Below are 26,112 nucleotides of genomic sequence, written 5' to 3'. Positions count from 1 at the left end.
TGACACAGCCTGGGACACTAATAGCTGAACAGATTGAGATACCAATATGTCACGGCATCAGAGCACATTTTAAAATTGTAAAGAAAATAGAAAGTCAGCTTCCCTCCTGGTCGCATCATAGTTTGCTGGGTGATGATAGTGAAATCAGCACTGAGTGCCCACCTTCAGTTTGTGACCTTGCTTGGACACACAGCCATTCCCAGTGCAATTTTGTTTGACCTTTAAATACCATTTTTGCTAGGAGAAAGGATGGTTGTGGGCATAGAATCCAGGCCAACGTAGGAAGGAGCCTAAAGTTAAGCACCTATGCCTATAGTTTGCACCTAAGTAAGCATCCTGTGTTTCAGAGGGGCAGAGCATGCACAAATTGCACTGAAGTCAATAGGAGCTGAGGTGCTCAACACCTTTTAACGATTAATAATAATAGTACTGTGGATCTCAAAGCACTTTACAAAGAAGGTCAGTAGCACTGTCCCCACAGATGGGGAAACTGAGGCACAGAGAAGGGAAATGACTTGTCCACAATCGCCTAGCAGGCCTGTGGTTGAACTGGGAATAGAGCTTAGGTCTCCTGAGACCCAGTCTTGTGCTCTATCCTCTAAGCAACACTGCCTCCCAAATCAGACCTAATTCACATAGGTATCTATTGACTTGGCTTCTAACAGTGGCTCAAGCTTCATGTGGGATTTTGGGCCAGTGCGCCTCAATTTCCCCATCTGTAAAAAGGGAATAACTGTGAGACTCAATTCCTTACCCAAGGAGGCGGTGCTCAAGGGAGGCGAAGGGTAAGTCACGCCAGGACCTTTGGAAAATGTTCGTGGTTTAAAAGTCACAGAGAAAGGGGCTAAGAGTCAAACCATTCTTGAGAGAAGAAAACAGCGTAAAGATGATGTAATCTGGCCCCCACACTCCTCTGACCCCCCTGCCTCATGTCCCCTCCCAGCCCCTGACTCGTGTCCCCACCCACTTAGCTGGAGAATGTAAATTGATTGCAGCAGCAGTGTTAGCCAGACCTGGGGAATTCCTGCCACATGCCTTTCTTGTGATTTCATAACAGCTGCAGAGCTCAGGGATATTTCATGCTGTGGTTGGTAGAATAAATCCACCCCAGCAACACCTCGCAGATATTTAATAATAATGAATAATACCAATGTTTCAGGGAAATCAAAGCAAGCAGGGCAAGTGAATGCATTATAGATACAGCACCCTCAGCATGGATTGTTCTTTGGATGTGCTTTTTGAGTGCTTTTTCCGCCCTGAGAATGGAGAGATCAGTTCATCATGTCTGCTTGTTTCATGATTCTTTTCTGAAGTTACAGGGCCTGTTCTCCCCTCAGTTCAAAAGTTCAGCAAGCATCCATTAATTTGAATGGAGTGTACAGACATGGATCTAGCCATTTATGAACAGGAGCGCAGTCTAGTGAGTGGAGCAGGAGATGGGCAGGCCAGACCACTGGGTTTTATTCCCTTTAGAAGGGAAGTGTGGTAGAGTAGGAGCTGGAAGACAAGGTGCTGCAGTTTTATTCCAGGGTCTGTCACTGGCTCCTTTGTGACCCTGGATAAGTCAGGTAGGGACGCATATTGTCAAAAGTGGTTTATAATTTCTTGGGTGCCCAACTTGAAACAACTTGGGCCTGGTTTTCAGAGGTGTTGAGGGCCTGCCAGTCCAGTGGAAGTCAATGGGCTCTGTAGGCCATTTCTTAAAATCAGGCCCAAGTTGTTTTAAGTTGGGCATCAAGAAAATAGAGGCATCAGAAGCCACTTGTGACCGTGTCAGCCCTAGACTTTCTACACCTCCATTTCCCCATCTGTAAAGTGATACGCTCCTCCTGGGGTGTAGTGGAACTTCATTCATTCATGCTGGTAAGGTGCTTTGAGATCCTTGGATGAAAGGTGCTAGAAGAGGTCAAAATTAATTCACAAGAAGAGGCTATATACTGCTCCTAGATAGTCTCATTTAATTAATCCTGAAGGGGATGTAGCTAGGGTACCAATGCACCATGTAGCAAAGAGACTTGGTGTTCCAAAGCTTCCTTCGACCTATGGCTGTTGTTTGCCGTTTCAGTTAATGCTACAAGAGACTGCAGATTCCTTTGAAGAGTGCAATCGATATAGATTCACATTGTATGCCCCCTGTACAGATAGCAGTATAAGCTAACTCATGTAGAAGGTGGCTCTCTCAAAGCTGACTTGGAAAGATTTTTGGTGGTGGACAACAGGACATTCAGAAACTCCCAGGGCCACGTTGTTCTCTCCTCTACATCTGTTGCAGTCCAGTTCAGCCAGTGAGGTTTTGTGGCTGAGAGCAGAATTTGGCTCTCAGCGCCCAAGTCAGATCGAACAAACAAGGATATTCCTGTATAGTGACTAGGTCACCATTAGACTCCTCACCCCCGTTACATTCACAGCCTTTGTCTGTTCAGTTTCATCCTACTTCGTGGCCCTGTCTACACTAACGCCAACTCGTCTCCACTGCTGTTAGCAGCACTGGGTGTCGTGGAGTAGCTGGGCTTTGGGCTGCCACGTCATTTAACTATACTCAGAGCAGGCCTAATTGCCCTGATGCTTTAAACACCTCCAGCCCTAACGCAGCCAATGTTTTCTCTGGTGGAGCCGACCGGATATTAGCAGTTGGGGGAAATTTTCCAGAAGTTCCCCTGGTGTCAGCAGGTCCTTAAATAACATCACCCTGGGAGCCACCTAGGAAGTAGCAAATCCCACACTTAAGGGATCATCTTTGACTCATCTCTGCAAAAACGTAGCCCCAGTTTACCACAACTGACCCACCTGGCTGAGTCAAGTATAAGCTGACCCCTCATACCCACCCTCTCCACAGAACGAGCTCCCTTGGCATTTGAACACTTATTTCTCAGTCAGTCAAATCCTGAGGCCTTTATTGGGACAAACCTTCCCTCAGCATTAATGGGAGTTTGCCCAAATGCAAAGAATGGGCAAGATTTGAAGCTGTGAATTTTTTCCCATTTTTTTAAAGGGGAATGATAACACTTCATTATTACTAGTGTCCCCGGGCACTAACCAAGATTGGGAGCCCATTGTGCTAGGGGCTACACTTACATTTAGTAAGAGACAGTCCCTGCTCTGAAGAGCTTGTAATTTAAATGGACATCATGTGGGAGAAGTGAAGCATTTATCTCCATTTTACATATGGGGAACTGAGGCACAGAGTAGATTAAGTGACTTGCCCAAGGTTACACAGGAGGCTGTGGCAGAGGAGGGAATTGACCACCTATAGATCACTTTTGAGCCCATTTCCTTAGCCACAAGACCATCCTTCCTTTGAGACTATGTGGCTCGATCAGTCGCTCTTTGCAAAATACCAAGGAAGAACAAGAGAGAACTTGTACTTTGCTGCTGGTAGATACCTATTACTGCTAGCTCCATGTGGTGGAAAGGTTATCCCGTAATATCTCTGGTAGCTGTACTGTTAAATATCACTAGATATTTTTTTTTGTTTATTTCTTAAACTGCGTTGCACGAAAAAAGGGCAACCTGATCAAACAGGCTCGACAGTGATATTTGTTCTCAGAACGCAGTTGGAAAAGCTAATGTGAGAGAGATGGAGCGTTCCCTCCGGCACCTAGCTTCCGGGTTCCCTCTGTTCTCACTGGCACCAGCCTGTGCCAATTGTTCTTGACTGCTGATACAGAAGCTTCAGTTCCCCATAGAGCGGCTTTCTTTTATTGTAGATATACATAGTCCCCCGCCTCCGCTCACCCTTCTAATCCTTAACTTCAGCCATGACAGAGGGAGAAGAATTTGCCAGCACAAGGATCACCGGCCAGACGCTTTGCAGAAGCTACTGGAGCGTCCTCATGCCAGAAATGCACCCTTCCAACTCCTGTCCTGGGAAAAGGATATTGCTATTAAACTCCCTAGTGGGAGCCTTTGTAAGTACATCCCTCTCCTCCTTCCTGCTTCTGTGCTGGGACAAGGAAAAGATTTCCAGGGATGAGTACCAGCCTGGAACCTGTGCATGTTAAGTAGGCTGCTAAGGGGCTGGCTCTCAGGTCTGTAAGGAGCCCAGCTGCAGCATTTTGGGGCCCAGGCTGGGAGATGATTTGTAATGCTTTGAGCACGAGGGCTGACAGGTACATAGAGGGCTGGGGTGAGTGTGGAATAGGAGGGGGTCAACTTGCAGATCCTGCATATATCAGTATTGTGGCCTCAGTGAACCCGTACATTTAAGGACCCAACTTTCTCACCTTTATGGGTGAAGTCTTTGGCTTTCACCCTGCCGCAGAGCTTTGCCATGGTTTGACTTTTTCAATGGCGTGCATTGATTTGGAAGCTGCTCTGATCTCATCGAGTACCTCAGGTGTTTCCGCTAAGCCCTGCCACAGCGTTTGGCAGCTTGGAGGACGGGCTTCTGGCAGTGTGGCTGAGTGCTCTTGGAAGTGCTGGGTGCGTATGGCTTGTATTTCTAGGTGACCCTTTGCTTATTGGGGCCAGGGTTTCAAAAGAGCTCAGGGTCTGATTTTCCAGAGCTCAGCGCCAAGTGTGCACCACGCCTCTGAAAATCCAGCCACTTCTTTAGCTGCCTAAACGAGATCTGAACTCTTTTGAAAATCTGCCTCATATTAGCAGGACCTGAAATACATATGTAGCTCTTGCAGTGGTTTATGTCTGCTAGCGAGAGGCCAGGGCTAAAGATGAGAGGGAGCCTACCAGCAAGGCCAATGGCCAACACCCTGGTGAAAAAAAACCCACTTTCCCTACCTGCCTGCTGGGATCCCCACCAAGCCGCTGTCCCTGTGGGGCCAAGTGAGAACCAGTTCGATAAGGCTTTTTGAGATGGCAGTGTGGCACAGTTGTTAGAGGAGCGGCTGACTACTCAGGAGATCTCAGTTCTATTCCTAGCCATGATGTTGGTGCGTTAGGTGATCTCTGTGCCACCTGAGGGTAGTAATTCGTACCCACATCATAGGAGGGCATGAGGATAAGTGAATGGATGTGTGAAAAGTGCAGTCAGTCCCCTTGACGGCAGACACTGCGAAACACTGGCACTAGTGTGTCGTCTAACGCCTGCTAACCCTGGAGGAGTTAGAACGTTAAGAGGAAACATTTGTGCACGTTCCATCCTATCAGGCTAGGAGGCCCACTAACCTCCTTTGTGCTGGGGAGGTCAAAACAGGTGATCTCCTGTGACTAGACCTGCCCCCGAACTTGGGACCATCAGTGAACATATAAAACTGCTTTCCAGGTTCCCTCAGATGCAGGCTAAGTGTAGGATGTGATCCTGAGCTCTGGGACTTTTATCAGTGTTGCTGGAACATCCTGGGGGAAGGTCTGTGCATCTCAGTCTTTCCTAAACTGATTCAGAAGAGCCTGGCAAGTGACATGGGATTTGCATGTGTTCCGTGGGACTGGCTCGCAGGCTAAGGAGGCTCTCGATAGCATCAGAATTAACAGAAGGGCCATGAAAGGAGAATCTTAGCTCTGAATCATGGTTGTAATCACCACCCCGTAAAAGCAGGGATGAGTGCATCCCCTACTGACTGTAGTGCATTTGCTCCAGTGAGTGAGGGCAGAATTTAATCCAGGGTTTCCCCAGAAAGTTTAAAAAATAAGTGGAAGTTCAGCATGGAGAAGGAAGGGGATATTCAATGCATGTTTCAGATGCTGGGGGATTTTTCCTGGCCTGCTGCGAATTGATTATGGTGGTGGGATTTGAGTAAGCACTTCTTTTCTATCAGGAGAGGCAAACCCAAGAGTGGAATTAAAAAGCAAACCGTTTAAAGACACTGTTAACTTGGGCGTTTGATTTATCGAGGTGCTGGAATCCCAGCAGAGGGTTTTCAGTCTGTGTCAAACAGGTTAATAACCGCTCTCTCTATCACTCCATCAGAAAGCTGCGTACCCAGGGACATATGTATTTGGATACATGTGAGTTTTGCTTTTCATGTGTGATATAGCCAGACATCATCAACTTTTGTTGTTTGAGAACCAGATCTGAATTTTGCATCTCTTTCCCTTCTCTTATTCCTATGAGCTCTGCTGATCCATGTGGTTTAGTTTGTCAGCCTTCTCCCTGCTTTTAAGCCACACACCAGAAAAGGAGAGGATTGAACTGTCTTTTAAAAATGTGTCATGATGGAGCTGGAAAGCTCAGTGTAACAAGCCGGCCGAATTTCCCCCATGCTGGGGAAATCCCTGCATGGCACAGAGCTGGCATAGCTAGCTCCTGCATCAGCCACCTCCTGGCCCCCGCTGCCCAGGCTGGGACATGGTTAGAGGAAAGAGGGCAGGGCCAGAGTGACAGCTTCAGTCTCAAGGTCCCCAGATGGAATGTTTTGTGTCACTGTCACTGGGTTTGAGATTCTTTTCCCACGTCAGTTCCTGGTGCCAGCATGGTTCATTTTCCTCAGAGCAAGGTTTGGCCATGGAACCTAGCAGGGAATGTCGTCTAGTAGTTAGAGCAGTTTATGATGTTTCAAGGCTACAGGATTTTATGTCCATCTCTGCCACAGGCCCAGTGTGGGCAAGTCAGTTCTCCTCTCTGTGCGTCAGTTTCATCAGCAGGGTGTGAGTCTTAATGATCACGTGCTTTGAGATCCTGAGATGAAAGGCGCTGTGAGTATACCATATTATATGAACTGCTGTTAAACATTTTAGGGCTATAGTACTCTACTTCTGACAAGCAGACACAAACCAGATGTGCATAGGGATGAGTTCTTCCCTGATTTACACCCTTGCCCAACTTTGTGAGGTAGCAGAAGTGGTACTGAGGGATAAATATGGACCCAAGTGTTCTGATCTGCCGGTAAAGTGGTAACCTCTGACTACTGGGCTATTGTTGAGGTCAAATTCTTTTTTTATGCAGAGAACAAGTTGGGGATGTTACTTTTTGTGACTTTGTTTCCCTCTTTCTGTGAGCAGTTTGGGTCCCACCTTCTTTGCAAAGCCAGCTTTTACAAGGATTAGCTATCTAAGGAGGCTTCACTCCCTTTCAAGATATGCAGAGTAGGCTGTTGAGGACCTGATGCCCCCAGAATGTCGGAGCTGTGTGAGGGCACTTATAAGGAACGGTTCTGCCAGCTGAAGACTGGCTGGTTGCAGACAGTTTATGGTCTCTCTGCAGCTTGACAGCAGGCCTGCTGCTTTTGTGGCTATTTCCTCCTTTCATAGTGGTTAGCTTATCTCAAAATTTGCAGGCATTCCTTCTATTAAATAACGCAGGCAGCCAGTGCATGGACCTGTCCTCAGACCTGCCAGTGGATGTATGCGTCTTAAAATGGAAATGTTCCCTTTTAGTTTGTCAGAGGGCAGCCTCCATCTGGGGTGCCCTTCGGTGGCAGTTGTGACAGAAAGACAACTTGACAAAGGGTCCCCTGTTCTTTGCAGGCAACTCTCACTTCAGACCTGAGAAACTCATTACACCAAACACATGTCTTGCAGGACATTTATCCCAAAAGAGTAACATGTAAAGTATCTACCAAAAGCTCATAACTTGTCAACATGGCCACGGCACTGCATGAACACCTGCCTCAGTTTCCCCTTTCTATAGCCCATGCCAAGGACAATTGCCTTTTTAAGCAGCAAATTCAACCGCTTTCATACATGTAAAGTGACACAGTCTGCAGAAACCTCATAGTAAAAACAGGTCCTTCCCAATCCCCATAGTGAAACAAGGTGACAATGCAGGAGCTTTTCAGTCCTGTTCAAGGGTCACCGTGCCATTCTGATCCTTGTTCCAGGGCCCCACTCGCCATACCATCTACCTGAGAGCTGCAAGACCCGCTTCTCACCCACACATCTTCTCCTGTAGCTCCAAGTCAGGTCTCCCTCAAGAGGGCTCCCTGCAGTGTTTCACTCCCAAGGCCTCCTAGCCTGTGAGTTTTACTCCTGCGTCTGGGGACCTCCCTCCAGAGTCAACCCCTTGCTGCTGCCTGGCTGTCACCAACCACCCTGGTTCTTTACATCTTCCTAGGGGCCCCTACGTACGCCTTCCTGCAACTGGGCAGGGTTCCCCAGCTCTAGCCAGAGCTTCCATACATTTCCTCAGCACCCATCACCAGTAGCTCACAGTTATTGCTCTCCTGGTTTCCTGCAGCTCTTTTCCTTGAGTAACTCTGCTGCTCCTTCTGTCTCTCTTCTGTTCTCAGACAGGTCACACTTTGCCTTTCCTGTCTTTTTCCCCTTCTCTGACCCACATACCTGGGAAGCAGCTAGTGAGTCACACGATCTCTGAACACCACTCCCTCTTAAAGGAGCCAGCCACTCTTTGACATGTTTTTTTTTTAATAGAATATAAGAGTTTCTGCTGTGAAGAGTTGGTGGTGGCAGGATTTGGGGAGCCCACGGTCCCAGCACATGGAGGCATAGGGATTTGGGGTCAGGGCATTTGTAGGGCTAATAGATATGAGTCTTGAGTGCTGTCAGTTTAGAGAATGGTTTTATGCTGCCTACACTAGCAGGTAAAGCAGGTCAGGATCCATTTTCTAGCGTAGATGGGGCCACAGGGAGCAGCGACAATGCTGGCTAGAACTTGACCTAATGTCTTCCATTCTCTGGGTGATCAGAGATGGAATAACAACACGCAGCACTGCTCAAAAGTGGGTCACAGTATCATTATCACCATTTCACAGATGGGGAAACTGAGACACAGGAAGGGGAGTGATGTATCCAAGGGCACCTCAACCAGCTGACCCCAAATCTGGGAACAGAACCTAGATCTCCTGAGTGAGTCTGCTACCCTACCCACTGGACCACCTTGCCTTCTAAAGCACCAGGTTTTTTAACCCATTCTGGTGTAAACAAGGGGAGGTATGTTGAGTCTAGAATAGGCAAGTCCCAGTGACAGCTAAGTAATTTATCCTGCATTTTTCTTTCCATTTAGCTGATCCCCTTCTAAGTAACCCCCTTCCCTCCCCACCCCTGCCCCCCAAAGTGGCACTAACATGCCATGTCCTGCCATAACATTGTTCAGCGTGCCTGCATTTTATACCCCTTCCTGCACCGTGGGGCGCTCTCGTCTGTTTAGATTGTAAGCAGTTTGGGGCAGGAACTTTGTATTTGTACAGCACCTAGCAGAATGGGACCCCATTCTTGGTTGGCCCTTAGGCGCTCCCGGAATAAACATGACTAACAATAAGTATTCAGTAGAGTTGCCACCCTGGCTGCAGGTTTCTGCCCCTGCGGCAGCAAGACAAAAATTCATGCTGAGTCGTTGCAGCATCATTATGTTATAGTGCAAATAATCTACTTGGTCTTCCCCATTCAACATATATCTGGGGCAAGACTGGCTCATCATTTTGGATTGTACAATTACATTCATTGAAAAGAATATCTTGGAAGCTGTTGTCTCTAGTAGCTTTTGGGGTAGGACTAATGGAGAACTGGAAATGAACCTTTGCTTTTGTAGCTTGCATGATAAGAGTGTGTAAATGCTTCTGGTATATTGTACTCTGTTGATCTGGATTTTTGGACAACCCAAAGCTTGCGCGTGTTTGGCTCTAGTGATTTGGTTTGCATCACGATAAAGAGCTGGGTTTAGGTTCCAAACACCCTTAAAGTTTGGGGATGTTCAAACCTAAATCTAGATTTTCAAAAGTGGCTAGTGATTGTCGGTGCACCAACCTGAGACACCTTAAAAGGGCCTGATTTCCAGACCGTTCTGAGCACCCATCCTCTGAAGTTCAGATGTCTCAAATTGGTCACCCAAAAATGGAGGTAGCCATAATCATTAGACATGTTTACATGGTGTTTACTTTGGGCCCCATCTCTAACTACAGTGAGGCTGGTCTCATTCGGGACATGTCTACATTTGGAGTGGGGTGTGTGAATCCCAGCATGAGGAGACACCTGTGCTTCTTCTCGTCAAGCTTGCAAGCTACTGTGCATAGATAGACAGGGTGACACAGTAAGCAGGGGACACCCAAGCATCACACCCTTTCCCTTATCTAAAAAACAAAGTCCAGTCTGAGAAAAACAAACCCACCAACAACAAAATGACTGATCAGAAAAATACCCCTACCCTGCCACTTGTGTCTGGACTAGTTAATAGCTTTGCTGCTCTGTGCATTGGGAAAGAACTGGGGCTTGCTTGCTGAAGAAATGCCAAAATGTTCACTCAGCAAAGCACAAACACAGCGATTGCAGAGACTGGCTCAGGTGCCCACGAGCTACGCCTGTCACAGGAGAATATGGCAATTTATAGAAACAAACACATTCTTCTTCCTAGATTGGTAGAGGCGGTTTCTCCCTCATTTCATCTCTTATTTGGCTGCATCTTGTCCTCATTTACAGTTTAAAAAAGAAATGAAATCAGACGTCAGAAGAGTGAGACGGCATTGGGTCAGCTTTGGATCTCATGTCTGCTGGGGCAAATCTGGAGTAAGTCCCACGAAATTCAGTGGAGTCACACCAGTGTCATAGTGAGGGTATGTTTACGCTTCCGGCAGCCAGCCCAAGGAGACCTACTTGCGCCAGTCAGTAGGAGCTAGAGCGCTAAAAACAGAAGATAGCTGTGGCAGCGTGAGCAGTGGGGGGGCTAGCCACCCTGAGGTCGTACCCGTTCGAGACCATAGGCACGTAAGAGTAATACCTGCCGTGTTAAGTGCTCCGGTAGTACTGCGATAGGTGCAGTATAAGCACCCGGATACACAGGTAGTTAGTCAGATACTATGTCTCTCTCTGTGTCTAGCTACTACAACGATGGGGATTTTAAACAGCATTGATAGAATAGATGTATTGATTCAGCAGTCCTTAGTTGGGCAAAGCAGCCTAGCTCCAATCCTGCAGTCCCTATTCATTCAAAACTCCCAGGGAATTCAGTGGGAGCTTTGAGTGCATTGGAATTGCAGAACAGCGCCCTAGTAATTCAGTTCTAACTGGAGTCAGTCTAATTAGGCTGATCTCGCTAAATCGCTACGGGCTGTGATAAATTTTTCATCCTGGGCAATGCAGTTAGGTTGACCTAACCCACTCCGAAGACACGGCTAGGTTGATGGAAGAATTCTGTTGACCTAGCTACCGCCTCTCGAAGAGATGGATTAGCTACAGCCACAGAGAAACCTCTTCCGTCGGGGCGGGAAGCTCCTACGCTACAGCATGGCAGTGTCGGAGCTGTGCGGCTGTAGTTTAGACATACCCCTAGTTCCCTCCCTCTCTTCTAAACTTCGCAGGTAATTGGATGGGCATCTTCCCCTCGCCAGCATTGCTCAGCATGGCAGGGAGAGCTGTCGGCATGATGTGTCAGGTTTGCATTGGCACATCACATTCCAGTTCAGCTTGTCTAAGGCGAAGCAGCAGAAAAGCCCATGAGGACTAACCTTTGGGTTCCTGTATCCTGCGTGAGATGGAGGTAGGTCTTGGCAATTGTTGATCTTACAGTAATGTTGAGGGAAGGATCATTCTAAAACGGACCTGGATTTGCAGGGGCAGTCAGTAGTTCCATTTCTAAAGCGCGTTGCAGAATTGAGACAGGCTTCCGTGAATAAATAAAATCAGCTGGCATGTTTGATTTCAGGGCATCTGCGACTGCATGGAAAGCTCTGATTTCAGCTCCCCAGATTAAATAAAATAAATATTCTCAAGCTGGTGAATTGGAGGAGGAATCTGCTATTATCTAATTTGTTCACTTTTCTCCACAGTCCGTTCTTGTATGCTAGGCAATGCTGCGGTCATTAACAATGGTAGTCAGAGCCCAGGAAGGAAGGCAGAGTGCTCAGGGAGTAGAGGCGGGTCTGGGCATTTTGGGCTCTGTTCCTGGCCGTGGAAGGAGAGGAGAAGTGAAGAACTGGGAGTCAGGAGTGGGTTCTGTTCTCCGCTCTGCAAGGTGAACGTGGCATAAATGGTTAGAGCAGTAGGGACTGCAGGTCAGGACTCCTGGGTTCTATTCTCTGTTCCACTCCTTTGTCCTGGGCAAACCCCTTTGCCTCAGTGCACCCATCTATGATACAGGGCTAATTATAATGACCTAACTCACAAGGCTGTTGCAAGTATCATTAATGTTTGTGAAGTGCTTTGAGATCCTGAGATGAGAGAGGCTATGGAAGAGGAATGCAGCACTGATTACAGGAAGAGTAGGCGCCAGCAACAATAGTTCTTGTGTTCTTTCATAGAATCATAGAAGATCAGGGTTGGAAGGGACCTCAGGAGGTCATCTAGTCCCACCCCCTGCTCAAAGCAGGACCAATCCCCAATTAAATCATCCCAGCCAGGGCTTTGTCAAGCCTGACCTTAAAAACTTCTAAGGAAGGAGATTCCACCACCTCCCTAGGTAACGCATTCCAGTGTTTCACCACCCTCCTAGTGAAAAAGTTTTTCCTAATATCCAACCTAAATCTCCCCCACTGCAACTTGAGACCATTACTCCTTGTTCTGTCCTCTTCTGCCACTGAGAACAGTCTAGAGCCATCCTCTTTGGAACCCCCTTTCAGGTAGTTGAAAGCAGCTATCAAATCCCCCCTCATTCTTCTCTTCCGCAGACTAAACATCCCCAGTTCCCTCAGCCTCTCCTCATAACTCATGTGTTCCAGTCCCCTAATCATTTTTGTTGCCCTCCGCTGGACTCTTTCCAGTTTTTCCACATCCTTCTTTGGGGTTGTTCAGTTCAGGGCAAAGGGCCTCAAAGGTTGCTCCCATTTCCCTGTATACACAAAGACCCCGTGATGCATTCAAATTATATCATCGAAACCATTTGGTCCCTCCAGTGACATAAGGCCCAGTGACTGGATCGGAATGGTGACACTTTACGATCCACTTTGCACAGGTGTCCGTCACTACAGAACCCGTGGAGCTCTTTCAGCTGATTGACCATTTATTAAACATCTGTTAATCATTTTATAGACTACTCATAAATGCACGCTCAGTGCACAGTGGGACCCAAACCATTGTACCAGGGAGGCCACAGAGCAGCACAGAATCCTGGGATTCAGGAAGTTTCTCAGCTCTCAGGAGAGCTTGCTAAGGACCCAAAAACAGCTGTCTACACAAGCTCTGTCCTCGTAGCTTTCCTGCGTCCAAACCGCGGTGACATCATAACAGCAATAGTAAATCAATGTTGCATAACTGTGCGCCTGCTGTGGCCTTTAAGGTAATGTTTGCTCAGCTTATTAGATTGAGCTTTGTTTAGAACTCAGTTCTCCTGGTTCAAACTGTGTTTATAAGAATCATTTTTCCTCCTGCATCCCACATACTCACCAGAGGCACACCAATCCCTGCTCTTCCCCCCCCCCCCCCCCCAGCCTCCCTAGGAAAAGAAACGATGGGAAACAAATGGAAGTTTAATTTTGCTTTGACTTTTGAAAGGCTTTCGTCGTGTATGGAGAGTACGGCTTTCAGTAATCCCTCTGTTAAATCCACTGGGCAGTCATTTAGGTTTGCTGGGATTTAAATGGCATTGCCTGTTAATGCTGCTGAAAGCTGTACTGGCCTTTTGCTTGGAAAACAGTAACCAGGTTGGTTTTCCCTCTGGGTTGCTATGGGTCTGAGACAGAGCAGAGCTTCGTGAGTTGCATTCACCTGAGAGGGGCGGGGTAAACAGCCCCGAACACCAAAGTCCTCTAGTCTCAGGACAAGTTGCAACATGGGTGGAAGCAGGGCAGGTTACTCCCATGCTCCCCCTGCTGGTGTGTTGTAACCCTGCCCTGGAGAAGCCTTCTTGGGAGAGGAGACTTCGGTTTCCAGCCCCATCGACACCATTTTATCTGCTGGGTCTGCTAGCACTGAAGGTAGGCCCTGGGCTGTGGGGTGTCACGTGTTCTCCACTCTCATTGACTCCAGCTGGAGTTGAGGCACTCAGGGTGTGTCTACACTGCAATTAGAAACACACGCTGGCCCATGCCAGCTGGCTTGGGCTTGGGCTAAGGGACTGTTTTATTGCAGTGTAGACATTCAGGCTCAGGTGCTTGGTGATCCTCCCACCTTGCAGGCTCCTAGAGCCTGGGCTCCAGCCCAAGCCCAAATGTCCTCACCTCAGCTAAACAGCCCTGTGCCATGAGCCCGAGTCAGCTGACATGGACCAGCCGCCGGTATCCAATTGCAGTGTAGACATACCCTCAGTGCTGCACAGGATCAGGCCCAGCGATGGGAGCTTTGGTGAGATCAACTTTTTTTTCAAAAGGAGTTGGACCGAATGCATTTCACATAAGCCACCGAAGAGCCAGCCGACCTGGGAGACTGGGAGGTAAGATGTCCTGTATCCTGCTGCCAGTTGCCGACCTGGGGAGAGGATGAGAGAACAAACAATACATGACACATATTAGTCCCATGGCTCCCCGCACTACTGGAAGGGGCTCAGATACGACGGTGATGAACGCAGTATAAGAAACTATAGAGAATGGAACAGAACCAAACGAAGTGAGCACAAGGCAAAGAAAGGGAGCTGCTCAGCTGTCGAGGGCCAGCCCAAAAGCCCAAACCTGGCTGCTTAAAGTTGGGCACCTAAATAGAAATGGCCTGAATTTTCAGAGACGCTGAACCCCTGCAGCTCCCATTAGCTTTGATGGGCTTTGGATCAAGCCCTTATTGAAGATTAGGCCTAAAATGATCATATTTGTCATAGGCTGAAAATGAAAAACAAAACAATTCCCCAGATGTGGCTGATCATTATGATTTTAAAACAGCTTTGCCCTGAAAATCTTGTCCTACTGCTGTTTTTTTTTTATTATATTATTATTATTCCATTTAGTCCCATTACATCACATGCGGCAGTTGTCTTTTCCTCTTCCCCACCCCTGGTATCTGCAAAGCCGCTTTCCAAATGAGAACAGTAATTGTCTTCCAGAATACGTGACCTGCCATTGTGTCTGAGGTTCCTGCGGCGAACTTGGAAGCCAGAAATGGAGTGTTAATGTTCTATAGATTACAGTCCTGCCAAGCGCAATGTGGGGCTAGATTCTCATGGGTGCTTGTGTGTAGGATCGTTCCTGCACGTGCACGTGTGTGAAGCGTGTATTGTCAGAAGTGGGCGGGAAAATTAAGGTTTAAGGTGAACCTGGATCTCAGATTTGTCTATCTGATAGTTGTCCCAAAGCCTTCCGTCTTAGGTACTTAGCTGGCCCCAGCGGTGGTGGAATAATTTGTAGAGAGGGGGTGCTGAGAGTCATTGAACCAAACTGTAAACCCTGGATATCATGGAAACCACTTCAAGTCAGGGGGTGCAGAAGCACCCCTAGTTCCAGCACCTATGGCTTGCCCCCAGCACTGTAGTGTCTGAGCACCTCAAGATCTTTAATATATGTATCCTCCAAACACCCCTGCAAGGTAGGGCAGTGCTGCTATCTCCATTGCACACTTGGGGAACTGAGGCACAGAGAGCTTGTGTGACTGGCCCAATGTGACACAGGGCATCTGTGGCAGCATAGGGAGGGAACCCGGATCTTTTGAGCCCCAGGCCGGTGTCCTACCTCTGGCCAAGCTTTCTTCACCAAACAGTTAATGCAAGTGGTGTCCGGCCTCAGTGTCCTTGTAAACCTCCCTGAATGGTGGCTGCGTCCCCTTTCCAGCTTACTAAGATGAGCTGCTTTGCTGCTTCCCCCCCATGCTATTTACACAGTCATCCAGGAATCGGGTTTTCTCAGACATTTCCCCTCGATTCTGCCATTAGCAGCCAGCCTGCTTGTCATGTCTCATTAGGTTAGCAGCCTTTCAGAGCTGTCCTCACGGCTCTGGCACAAGCTCTCGCTCAGGGGCTTGCAAGCTCAGTGCCCAGGCAGTCTGCACTGCTCTGGTATCAGTCTCAGGTCAGGCTGAGGAAGCCGCTTTCTGTGCTAAGCAAGGAAGTGCAAAGCCTTCCTGCACTGGGGTGTGGGAATCCCCCCACTCCATGCTTCTGAGCTGGAGCCCCATGGCGGGGAGAAACTGCTTGGAGTTTAAGGACCAAGGCTTCATGTTACCCTCCACCATGCACAGCATGTGGAAAGGGGAGAGCATCGGCAGCAGTGCCTCTCCACCTGGCAGGAGCCTCATAGCTTAGGGGACGTGGTCTGAAGTAAGGAAAGAGAAGAGCTAGGGAGCAGCTCCTCCCTCCACCACGTTCATTTATGTAGCTGCAAACCCCCCTCTGAAGTGGGTGATTGCAGCTACTGTCATGGCAGCATGGGTCCCAGGGCTCAGGATGGGGACTTCCAGGTCCTACAGAGGCTCCTGACTTCTCCATCCATCCTGAGATCTGCATGAATCTCGGGACATTGCAGCTTTGGGGCACGGAACTGTCAGCCAAGTGCAAACATCCCCTTCTCCCCACAGAGCAATTCAGGGCAAATGCCCTGGGCTGAATTCTGCCATGAACGATGCTAGTGTAAACCCAGAATAACTCCACTGACTTCAGAGGTATTGAGAGCAGAATTTGGCCCCACACTGGAAACCTTAAGCTGTTTCCTAGCTCCTAGGCAGGTTTTCCTTGTGGAGAGTGGCAGGTGGACAAAAAAGCTTAGATGTTGCTTTTGTTCTCTGGAAAATGAAGTGTTCTTATTCTCAGGGCTTCGTTGTGAAGAGAAGTAAGGAAGAAGAGAGTCCCTGCCCCAGTGAGCTCACAATTTGGGTGTTTATATCTGTGTAGGAGAAAACAAACTCCCAAAGAGGGGCTGCATTGTAATAGAATTCACACACGAGAGAGAGTACCCATTGGCACTAATGAGAGCGGTGCAGAGAGATAAGAGGCAGATACCCATTAGTCAGCGAGAGCAGCCATGGTTGTCAAGGGTAAATTTGGTCTGAAGGTGGCCAACTGCCTGCATTCAGTATCTCAACAACGCCAGCCTCACGGTTTTAAGTCTGTAATCCGCAGGGCTGTTAATACCATCAGGGGCAGAGTCAGACAGAGAGAGGCTGTCGTCCTGCTGCCCGGTGCAGAGAGATGGTGTTTTCTTTGGTTCGCTTCCCCTTTCCCTGGCAGGATTATTCCCTTAGTGCTGCTTTAAAGTGACTTTGCACTGTCTGGCTCTGTCTCGTTTCCACGTCAACCTTTTAACCTCACTTAATGACATCGGTGCCCCAGCTAATTTAACGAAGCAGCGTGAAATGGGATTTCTTATTAAAAGATTAACATCAAAACCCAACGATTTTGTAGCCATGACCCCTGATGGAACTTCTCCAGTCGGACATGCCCTGCTCTTTCTGAAAGAGACAGGACTCTTGAATAATACATGCCAGGCAGGGTGTGGTACTCCTTTAATCTCCCTTTCATCAATGCTTCTGCCTCTTTGATGTGCCTCTTGAGTCCAGGGACGTCTCTCTAAAAAGCGAGCATTAACCATGCTGCTTTGCATTAAGTGCAGTGTAATTTCTGTGGCTCCGTGAGCAATTTGATTTCCCTATCAGAAGGTGTTTGGTGTAGCATCGCCTGGCAGTTCTCAGCATGTCTTAGGAGCATCCGAGTGCAGTGCTACGTCTCCTCTAGCATGGATTGCTCAAGCATGCTCTCTCTTTCGTACATATATATATATGGGGGAGAATGTATGTAGAGATTAGAGAATTCTCAATAACCAGTGGCTTTTATTTTGGGTAATGCCACGGGGATCAGCTGGCCTTGTCTGTACTTGTGAATAACCCCGATGCAGTTGTCGGTATAACGGCACTCCTAAGTGAAGATCAGGACATACAGGGGTTTTTACTGACTGGGCTGGTCAAGGCTCAACCTTAAATGTAATTAAGAGTAAATCCTGATTAGCTCAATAGGTGCAAACCCCGGCCAGCCCTTGTCTCTGCCTGCAGGCTAGCACCAGTTGTTAGCCACTATTGTCCAAGTCAGTGCATTTAAAGAAGTGACCCAAACAGCTTCCACAGAGGCAAGTGCTTTGGGTACTGAGATATGGATATAGAGGCCTAATTTTGGCCACCCACATTTGAACGTATTGGCCTCAGTCTCCTGTGTATTGGCCACTAGTTGCACTGTTTAGGGACCTAGGCCCAGATATTTAAAGTTATTTAGGTGGTGGTGCGATCCGCATTGCAATGCCTAACTGATTTCAGAGCATAAATCTCATTCCCAAAAGGGATTTCTGAGCCAAAATCCCATTGACAGTTGAGGGATTTTGTCTCCTAAGTGCCTGAATAACTTTTGAAAATAAGATTTAGGCTCCTAAATCAGTTAGGCGTTTCAGTGCTTAGCATAGCAAATCTTAATACCTTTAAAAATCTGGGCCATAGGGTATTTTCCATGTATTTGCTGCTGTTCCAGCCTCTTACTTTCCCCCAGTCTCGTGGTCAACTGAGGATCAGATCATCAGTTGGTGTAAATTAGCATCACTAGATTGAATTAATCTGGCCGAGAAGTTTGGGAATCAGCCAGCCTTCCTGTTAAATGATCCCACCCTACAGAAGAGCCATCTCCAGAACCACTGCAAGCAAATAGATTTTCAAGGCCATCTCCCATTGATATAGGTTTGTCACGCTGGTGACCTGGAGTATTTTCCAGTGATCACTTCCCTCCGTCTCAGCGTGGGCTGTGTATTTGACAAAAAGGGGAATTAAATGACCCAGCCTCCGCCATAATTACGCATTTCACGGAAACAAAGTTGAGCAACTTCTCCAGTTAATTGGCTGAGCTGAGCCCAGTTTCCTCTTTCAGCTTTCATCGGAGCTGCTATCTTGGGTTGGTTTATTTCTTTTTTAAAATTGCTTTTATCCTTTACTGTGTATAGAAATATACAGCTGAAAAAAAATCCATTTCCTGCAGCTTCCAATTCCTGCCAGCCGATAAGAGACAAGGGTGAAGCCTTCCCTGGGCGCTGGGCCTGGAAAAGGACAGGAGCAACCAAATAGCTAAGAATAGCTGGGCAGGCGCAGTTTATAAAGTCTACAAGGGTTTTTTTAAAATTTGCTAATCTAATAAGGATGAAGCAAGTTTGCAACTCTCTCCAGGGTTGCGTATGGGTTGAGTTTTGTTCCCGTGTCTTTCTTCTCCCTGCCCCAATATAAAGTAAGGCATCTGAAACAAAGCGATAATTGCCTGGATGAGTTGCTGACATCATTTACAAACCCCAGACTGTATTTCCTTGCTGCTCTTGCTTAGCTGGATTCTCCACGCTGCTCAGCCATGAGGATTGAACTACCATGAGACGGAAGAGGTTGGTGGATCCAGATGAAAAATGGAAGGTACCATGTAAATGCTGATCTGTGTGGCTTGAATGAGAAACTGCCAGCAGCAAAAGGCTGAGGGGGTTGGGTGTGATCCTGAGGTGTGCCAAGTACCAGGCATTCTGAGCTCCTCTAAGGGCCATGCCCAGAAGGAGGTTTCTTATTCTGTTTGTAGGGAGAGAGGTGAATGACAGAGGAAGAATGGGTATATGGTTAAGACACCAGACTGGAGACCTGGTTTCAGTTCCTGGCTCTGCTACAGACTCTCTATGGGACCTTGTTCTAGTCACTTATTTCGGTCTGTGAAACGGGGTAACAGTCCTTCCTTTGTTAGCTTTTGGGGGCAGGGCTGCTTCTTGCTTCATGTCTGTACAGCACCTTGCACAATGTGGCCCTGACCTTGGTTGAGGGTCTCTCAGTGTGAGCATAATACACAGCTGGTCAGCTTACGAGGCATCAGGAAGTCTCGTGAAAAAGGAAGGCAAAGGGTGGGTGTATAACTGGCTGGAAAATCTATAAGGTGGGTGCATAACTGGTTGGAAAATCATTCCCAGAGAGTAGTTATCAGGGGATCACAGTCATGCTGGAAGGGCATAATGAGTGGGGTCCGCAGGGATCGGTTCTGGGTCCGGTTCTGTTCAATCTCTTCATCAATGATTTAGAGCAGTGTTTTCCAAACTAGGGCCGCCGCTTGTTCAGGGAAAGCCCCTGGCGGGCCGAGCTGGTTTGTTGACCTGCCGCGTCCGCGGGTTTGGCCGACTGCGGCTCCCTCTGGGCGCGGTTCGCTGCTCCAGGCCGATGGGGGCTGCGGGAAGCGGTGCGGGCCGAGGGATGTACTGGCCGCTGCTTTCCGCAGCCCCCATTGGCCGGACACAGCGAACCGCGCCCAGTGGGAGCTGCAATCGGACGAACCTGCGGACGCGGCTGGTAAACAAACCGGCCCGGCCCGCCAGGGGCTTTCCCTGAACAAGCAGCGGCCCTAGTTTGGGAAATACTGATTTAGATAATGGCACAGAGAGTACGTTCTAAAGTTTGTGGACCATACCAAGGTGGGAGGGGTTGCACGTGCTTTGGAGGATAGGATTAAAATTCAAAATGATCTGGACAAACTGGAGAAATGGTCTGAAGTAAATAGGATGAAATTCAATAAGGATAAATGCAAAGTACTCCACTTAGGAAGGAACAATCAATTGCACACACAGAAAATGGGCAATGACTGCGTAGGAAGGAGTACTGTGGAAAGGGATCTGGGGGTCATAGTGGATCACAAGCTAAATATGAGTCAACAGTGTAACACTGCTGCGCAAAAAAAAAAAAAAAAAAAAGCATACATCATTCTGGGATGTATTAGCAGGAGTATTGTAAGCAAGACACAAGAAGTAATTCTTCCGCTCTACTCCTTGCTGATTAGGCCTCAACTGGAGTATTGTGTCCAGTTCTGGGTGCCACATTTCACGACAAATGTGGACAAATTGGAGAAAGTCCAGGGAAGAGCAACAAAAATAATTAAAGGTCTAGAAAACGTGACCTGTGAGGGAAGATTGAAAAAATTGGGTTTGTTTAGTCTGGAGAAGAGAAGACTGAGAGGGGACATGATAACAGTTTTCAAGTACGTAAAAGGCTGTTACAAGGAGGAGGGAGAAAAATTGTTCTTCTTAACCTCTGAGGATAGGAGAAGAAGCAATGGGCTTAAACTGCAGCAAGGGCAGTTTAGGTTGGACATTAGGAAAAACTTCATAACTGTCAGGGTGGTTAAGCACTGGAATAAATTGCCTCGGGAGGTGGTGGAATCTTCATCATTGGGGATTTTTAAGAGCAGGTTGGAGAAACACCCATCAGAGATGGTCTAGATAATATTTAGTCCTGCTTTGAGTGCAGGGGACTGGACTAGATGACCTCTCGAGGTCCCTTCCAGTTCTATGATTCTATCCTGGCCCCCTGGAAGTAGGTGGCAAAACTCCCACTGACTTCACTGTGGCTAGGATTGCACTCAGAAATTAAAAAAAAACACAGTAAAACTACCTCCAGAGTATATTGCAGCAGGTGGCTTTCAATCCTGTGGCAAACAGTTTGTAATTCAAAGACATTCTTGCTCCTAGTCTATTACCGTATATAACAATTATGGCATGATGTTATTACTGGCCAAGCACCAACGCTTTGCAAAACATACCAGCAGGGGACAAAGGCTTTCTCTGCATCTTCAAAGGTCTTTGCAGATATTAACAATATCTTTAGAAATCAGGGTCTTTATAACACCCCAAAAAGGGGAATTAGCTGTTCCCCCCTCCCTCCACACATTTGTAATCTCTCTCTTGGCCACGGATGGGGGCAAGGCCTGAAGAAGGAACATGTCTGATCTTAGAGAAAACGCTTTATGTCTATGTATTGTGAAAGATCATCTCAATCCTCAGCATAGGGCCTGTCTGTACTGGTGCAAAGCCCCAGTGTAGATGTGCTGCACCAGGATTAAACAGGAAAATTTGCACGAGTGCAAGCCCCGAATTTGACACAATGCCTTTGCGCTGGGGGTTTGCACCAGCATAGGTACTGCACTGCTACAACTCTCCCCAGCATGGACGGGCCCTTAATGTTCTCTGTCCTTTGGTCTCCAGAAGTGCCCTTCGAGTTCCCTAGAAGGATCCACATGCTGCACATCCCACCGCAAGCCCCCGCTACCTTTATGTAGTAGTGTTGGCTGCCAGGAGCCATGCATGGACCCAACAGAAGGACTGGCTGGTCACTGCGTGGATGGACCACTGCAGCCTGGGGAGTAAAGCATGCAACAGAACAGCGCAGATCACCTCCTGGGCATGATCTTCTGCGCCCTCTGCACGCTGAACTTCCATTGAAGTCAATGGTGTTCCATGCAAGATCAGACTCCCTATTATTTTTATAGCACTGTAGGTGCTCATGAGACATCACAGACATCTAGGAAGACAAGATCACTGTGTCCAGAAGCTTATTTGTCTAAAGGCCTGATTCTGCTTCCATTGATGTCATTAATAGGGGGTTCCATATGGTTAATATAATAGCAACCCATGGAGGAGAGGAGAATCAACAGTGAACAACAGAGGCAAATCCCTTCCTAGTAATGAAATCTGTGCTTGTCTCATCCACACCTAGGACACGTCACTTATTAAACCTTTACGTGCAGTCTCTGGAGAACGCGCCACTCCTCCTGTGCAAGATGTTCCCTGGGGATAATGTATTCCAAAGTAACAATCTATCAAAATTATACTGTACTAAAGGGTCATTCTGTGAAAATGTGATGGAAATTAGAAATCAGGCCATGTCTGCCAACAATATTTAACTGTTCGCCAACTCTTCATTAGAAGCCACAAGCCATTTATGCATCACCTACATTTGCATGACAGTTTGCATAGAAAACTCAGCCACTGGAAAATGTGTGGTTTTCAAATGGGAAGGCAGTGTGCTTTAGGCATTTCAAACTGGGCATAGGGAGACAGGCCTGGTTTCTATTCCTGGCTTTACCCGCGACATTTTTGTGTGGCCTGTGGCTAGTCACGTCCCCTCTCTATGCCTCAGGCTGTCTGTCTGTAAAATGTAAGTTAAAGCACTCCTGTCCCTCCCTGCGGGACGGAACGTGAGGGATTGAAAATGTTTGTAAAGGGATCTGGAATCCTCTTGCAGAAGACAAGGTGTCACTGGGATGGGGAAGGGGGTTAATGTGTCTTCAGCCTTCTGATATCGCAGTATTAGAAGGAACAGTCTCTTCCCCATTTGTAAATCCAGGTCACGCCTGGGTTTCTCTTTCCTGTTTGTGAAAATCCAGGGCATTTGTCTGTGCTCTAGAAACCAAAGCCTGAAAAAAAGAGGCCAAAATACAGGCTGGTTCCTGAATCTCTGCATGTGCTCCTGTTTTGGTGGCAGATTTGACCATTGGTTTCAGCTTCCTAGTCTTCCCCACTCAAGCAGTCTGATTCAGCGGGTGTGGCAAAGCAACGTAAGCCAGGGCTCCTGGGTTCAATTCGTACCTCTACAGCTGATTAAGAATATCAGAATGGCCACACTGGGTCAGACCGTATCCTGTGTTCTGACAGTGGCCAATGCCAGGTGCTACAGGGGGAAAACTGACTCACTGAATGGCTTCAGGCCAAGTCACTGCCCCTCTCGAAGCGTCCATTTCCTCATCTGGAAAGTGGAGAAAATGTTACTTCCTCACCTTTGCAGCTTGGGAGGAAGTTGTGCTAAGCCTTGTTAGAACTCACAAAGCAGTAACTTGTCTGTGATGAGAGGAGACAGATCCTGAGTACAAGATGTTAGAACCTGAAATGCTTCCAAACTTATAACTTTTTTCAATGATATTTTCCCCAGACGGTTTGGATTTGCAAATCTAGTAAAAGACCGGAGCGTCTAACACGCTATCCTTGCACTGAACGAGTGTAAAATGTCAGAGGCAAGCTGCCCTGTGCAGGTGACCGTAGAGCAGAAGTTTACTCAAACAATAGCCTATCTGCCATAAGGGTACCCAATGCAACAGTTTTGTTGCTGAATCTGCTCACTGGCTTCTACAAATGGTGCAGGTAATGGTGTTACTGATGGGAAACATCTACCAGGAACCAACCTGCTTCTGTCTGTCTCTCTTCTTTCTCTGTCCCTGTTTGTTCATTGCTGTGGAACCTGAGGCTCCCCCCATTCCCTGGGTGTGTTGTTTTTAGACCCCTCTATTCAGACTTCTTCTTTCTCTTTGCTCCCAGCTGGACAAAGGAGACGTGAGCACGCTTAGCCTGCCTTCCAATGCCAGCCACGGCGACTCCGACGTCGGCAACATCTGCTTGGATGTCCCAGATGGCACCCCAGACCCGCACAGGACGAAAGCAGCCATCGACCACCTGCACCAGAAAATCCTCAAGATCACCGAGCAGATCAAGATCGAGCAGGAGGCTCGGGACGACAACGTAGCTGAGTACCTGAAGCTGGCCAACAACGCCGACAAGCAGCAGGCCTCCCGCATCAAGCAAGTCTTTGAGAAGAAGAACCAGAAGTCGGCCCAGACCATCGCCCAGCTCCATAAGAAGCTTGAGCACTACCACAAGAAGCTAAAGGAGATTGAACAGAACGGGCTCTCCCGACAGCCCAAGGATGTGTTTCGGGACATGCACCAGGGCCTCAAGGATGTGGGGGCCAATGTCCGGTCCAGCATCAGCGGCTTCGGAGGTGGGGTAGTGGAAGGCGTCAAGGGGAGCCTGTCGGGTTTGTCCCAGGCCACCCACACGGCTGTGGTCTCCAAGCCCCGGGAGTTTGCTAGCCTGATCCGGAACAAGTTTGGCAGCGCCGACAACATTGCCCACCTGAAGGACGCTCTGGATGACGGGCACCCCGAGGAGGCTTCGAGGACTCTGAGCGGCAGCGTCACCCTGGTGTCCAGCCCCAAGTATGGCAGTGATGACGAGTGCTCCAGCGCCACCTCGGGATCGGCGGGGGGCAGCAACTCAGGGGCAGGGCCCGGCGGCTTGGGGAGTCCCAAGTCCAATACCCTGGACAGTCACCACAATAACTTTGACACCATCCTGGAGGAGCTCCGGGAGATTAAGGACAGTCAGTCGCACCTGGAGGACTCAATGGAGGATCTCAAGGCGCAGCTGCAGAGGGACTATACCTACATGACGCAGTGCTTGCAAGAGGAGCGGTACAGGTAGGGCCAGCCCCAGTGCAGCTGTGTGTGAGCGCGTGCATGGGTGCCATCTCCCTGTCTCTGCAAGGCTGCTCCTACGTGGCTCACACCAGTGGGCCTGCATCTCCATTGGCCCTTCATAGCATTGCTATTTTATATGTGGTTCTTTGCAATTCGTTGTGCAGAGCTGTTCAGTTAAAGCAAATGCCTTCAACGCCCACTGCCACCCTGCTCAGGAGCAGCCCTACAATAACGAACCACTGTGCGCAGCTCCAGTGCACCCCCTGAGCAACTCCACAGTAACAAAGCCGTGTATGCAGCCTGGCCCCCAGAAGCAACCCTACAATAACAAGCCGCTGTGCACGCTTGAACAACAATAACAAATAAATGTGTGTGCACAGTGGACGAGGATATTGGTAAGGAAGTAGATTCACGTTTCAAGCTTCCCAATATGGAAAATAACTGATTTACCGCAATGATGCCACACACCTTGACAGTGTCTTTGAAGAAACAAAAATTGGGTGTTACTGAGCGCACTTGGCTTTTTAGGGGGTTGTAAATTCCAATATATTTTACTAATGGGGGGGAGGGCACTATAGTTTAAACCCACAAACCCAGCTACAAAGAATTCTGGAATAAGGTAGATCCTGGGATGGTCTATTGGCCATTTTGTGGGTCACAGATCAATAACAAGGCTGAGAACCACTGGCTTAGGCAATGAGATATAAAGCCGAGCCATTCAAAAGGGCAAATCTAGGGGGGAAAGGTTCTGCAGTACCTGAGCGTTCTGTTTTCCATGAGAAGAGGAAGCGTGGGATTCTGTTCCCATTAGGGAAAGGAACCAGGATTTGTTACACTGAGCCCAGCAAGCTGCGTGTGGCCTCCACATTGACGAGCCAGGCTCTGCTCGTTTGTTTAGCTGTAGGACCTCCCAGCCGCCCGTAGCCCTGAAGGAATCCCATGATGCTTCCCCTCTGCCAATCACCCTGAGAAAAACGGCTCTTTGCTATTTATAAGAGGCCAGAGGAAATGCTTGACAGGCAGTGCCAGCCCCCTCAACTCTTGGGAACGGGAAACAAGGACCAGCCTCCAAATGGGGCATTGGCTTGGGCTTGCTTTATTTTAGATCATTTTGGCTGAGGACAAAAGTTGAAACCCTGTTTAAAAATATTTCTCCAACTGCGAGCCGGCTTGTGATGTCATTGGGGTTCCTTTTTCCCCCCAGCCCTGCTATTTGAAGGGTCTTCCAAGCCCTTCTCGGAAGCTGGAAAATGTCCTGAAATATCCTTGCCAGTGTCAGACGAGATGGAAATAAAACACCGTGTTCCCAAATCCAGATAGTCCTAAGTGGCCAAAGAAACTCCCCTCCCTTCCTTCTTCCCCCCTCCAACAAAGGGGACTGGGGGTAAGGGTCACAGAGCCTTTCTCATTGA

At 48.2% G+C, this 26,112-nt stretch overlaps 1 protein-coding gene across 3 annotated transcripts in view; it reads left to right on the top strand.

Annotated features, from left to right (window-relative positions):
- Nucleotides 1-26,112, top strand: part of TMCC2 (transmembrane and coiled-coil domain family 2) — a 74,700-nt gene that overhangs the window by 36,867 nt on the left and 11,721 nt on the right. The window contains exons 1-3 of one of the 3 annotated variants that reach the window (XM_078849816.1): nucleotides 10,362-10,400; nucleotides 11,145-11,323; nucleotides 23,763-24,700. In XM_078849816.1, the coding sequence (XP_078705942.1) occupies nucleotides 11,318-11,323; nucleotides 23,763-24,700 (944 nt within the window). In that variant the 5' untranslated portion in view covers nucleotides 10,362-10,400; nucleotides 11,145-11,317. Of the gene's footprint in view, nucleotides 1-10,361; nucleotides 10,401-11,144; nucleotides 11,324-18,554; nucleotides 19,063-23,762; nucleotides 24,701-26,112 lie in introns of those variants that run through there. The other 2 variants (XM_078849815.1, XM_078849814.1) reach the window with 2 other exon arrangements.

This window comes from Lepidochelys kempii, chromosome 21 (assembly GCF_965140285.1).
Source record: "Lepidochelys kempii isolate rLepKem1 chromosome 21, rLepKem1.hap1, whole genome shotgun sequence".
In the NCBI taxonomy this organism is placed as follows: domain Eukaryota; kingdom Metazoa; phylum Chordata; order Testudines; family Cheloniidae; genus Lepidochelys; species Lepidochelys kempii.
Note: the sequence above shows the minus strand (reverse complement) of the source record. Positions and strands in the feature narration are given on the sequence as shown.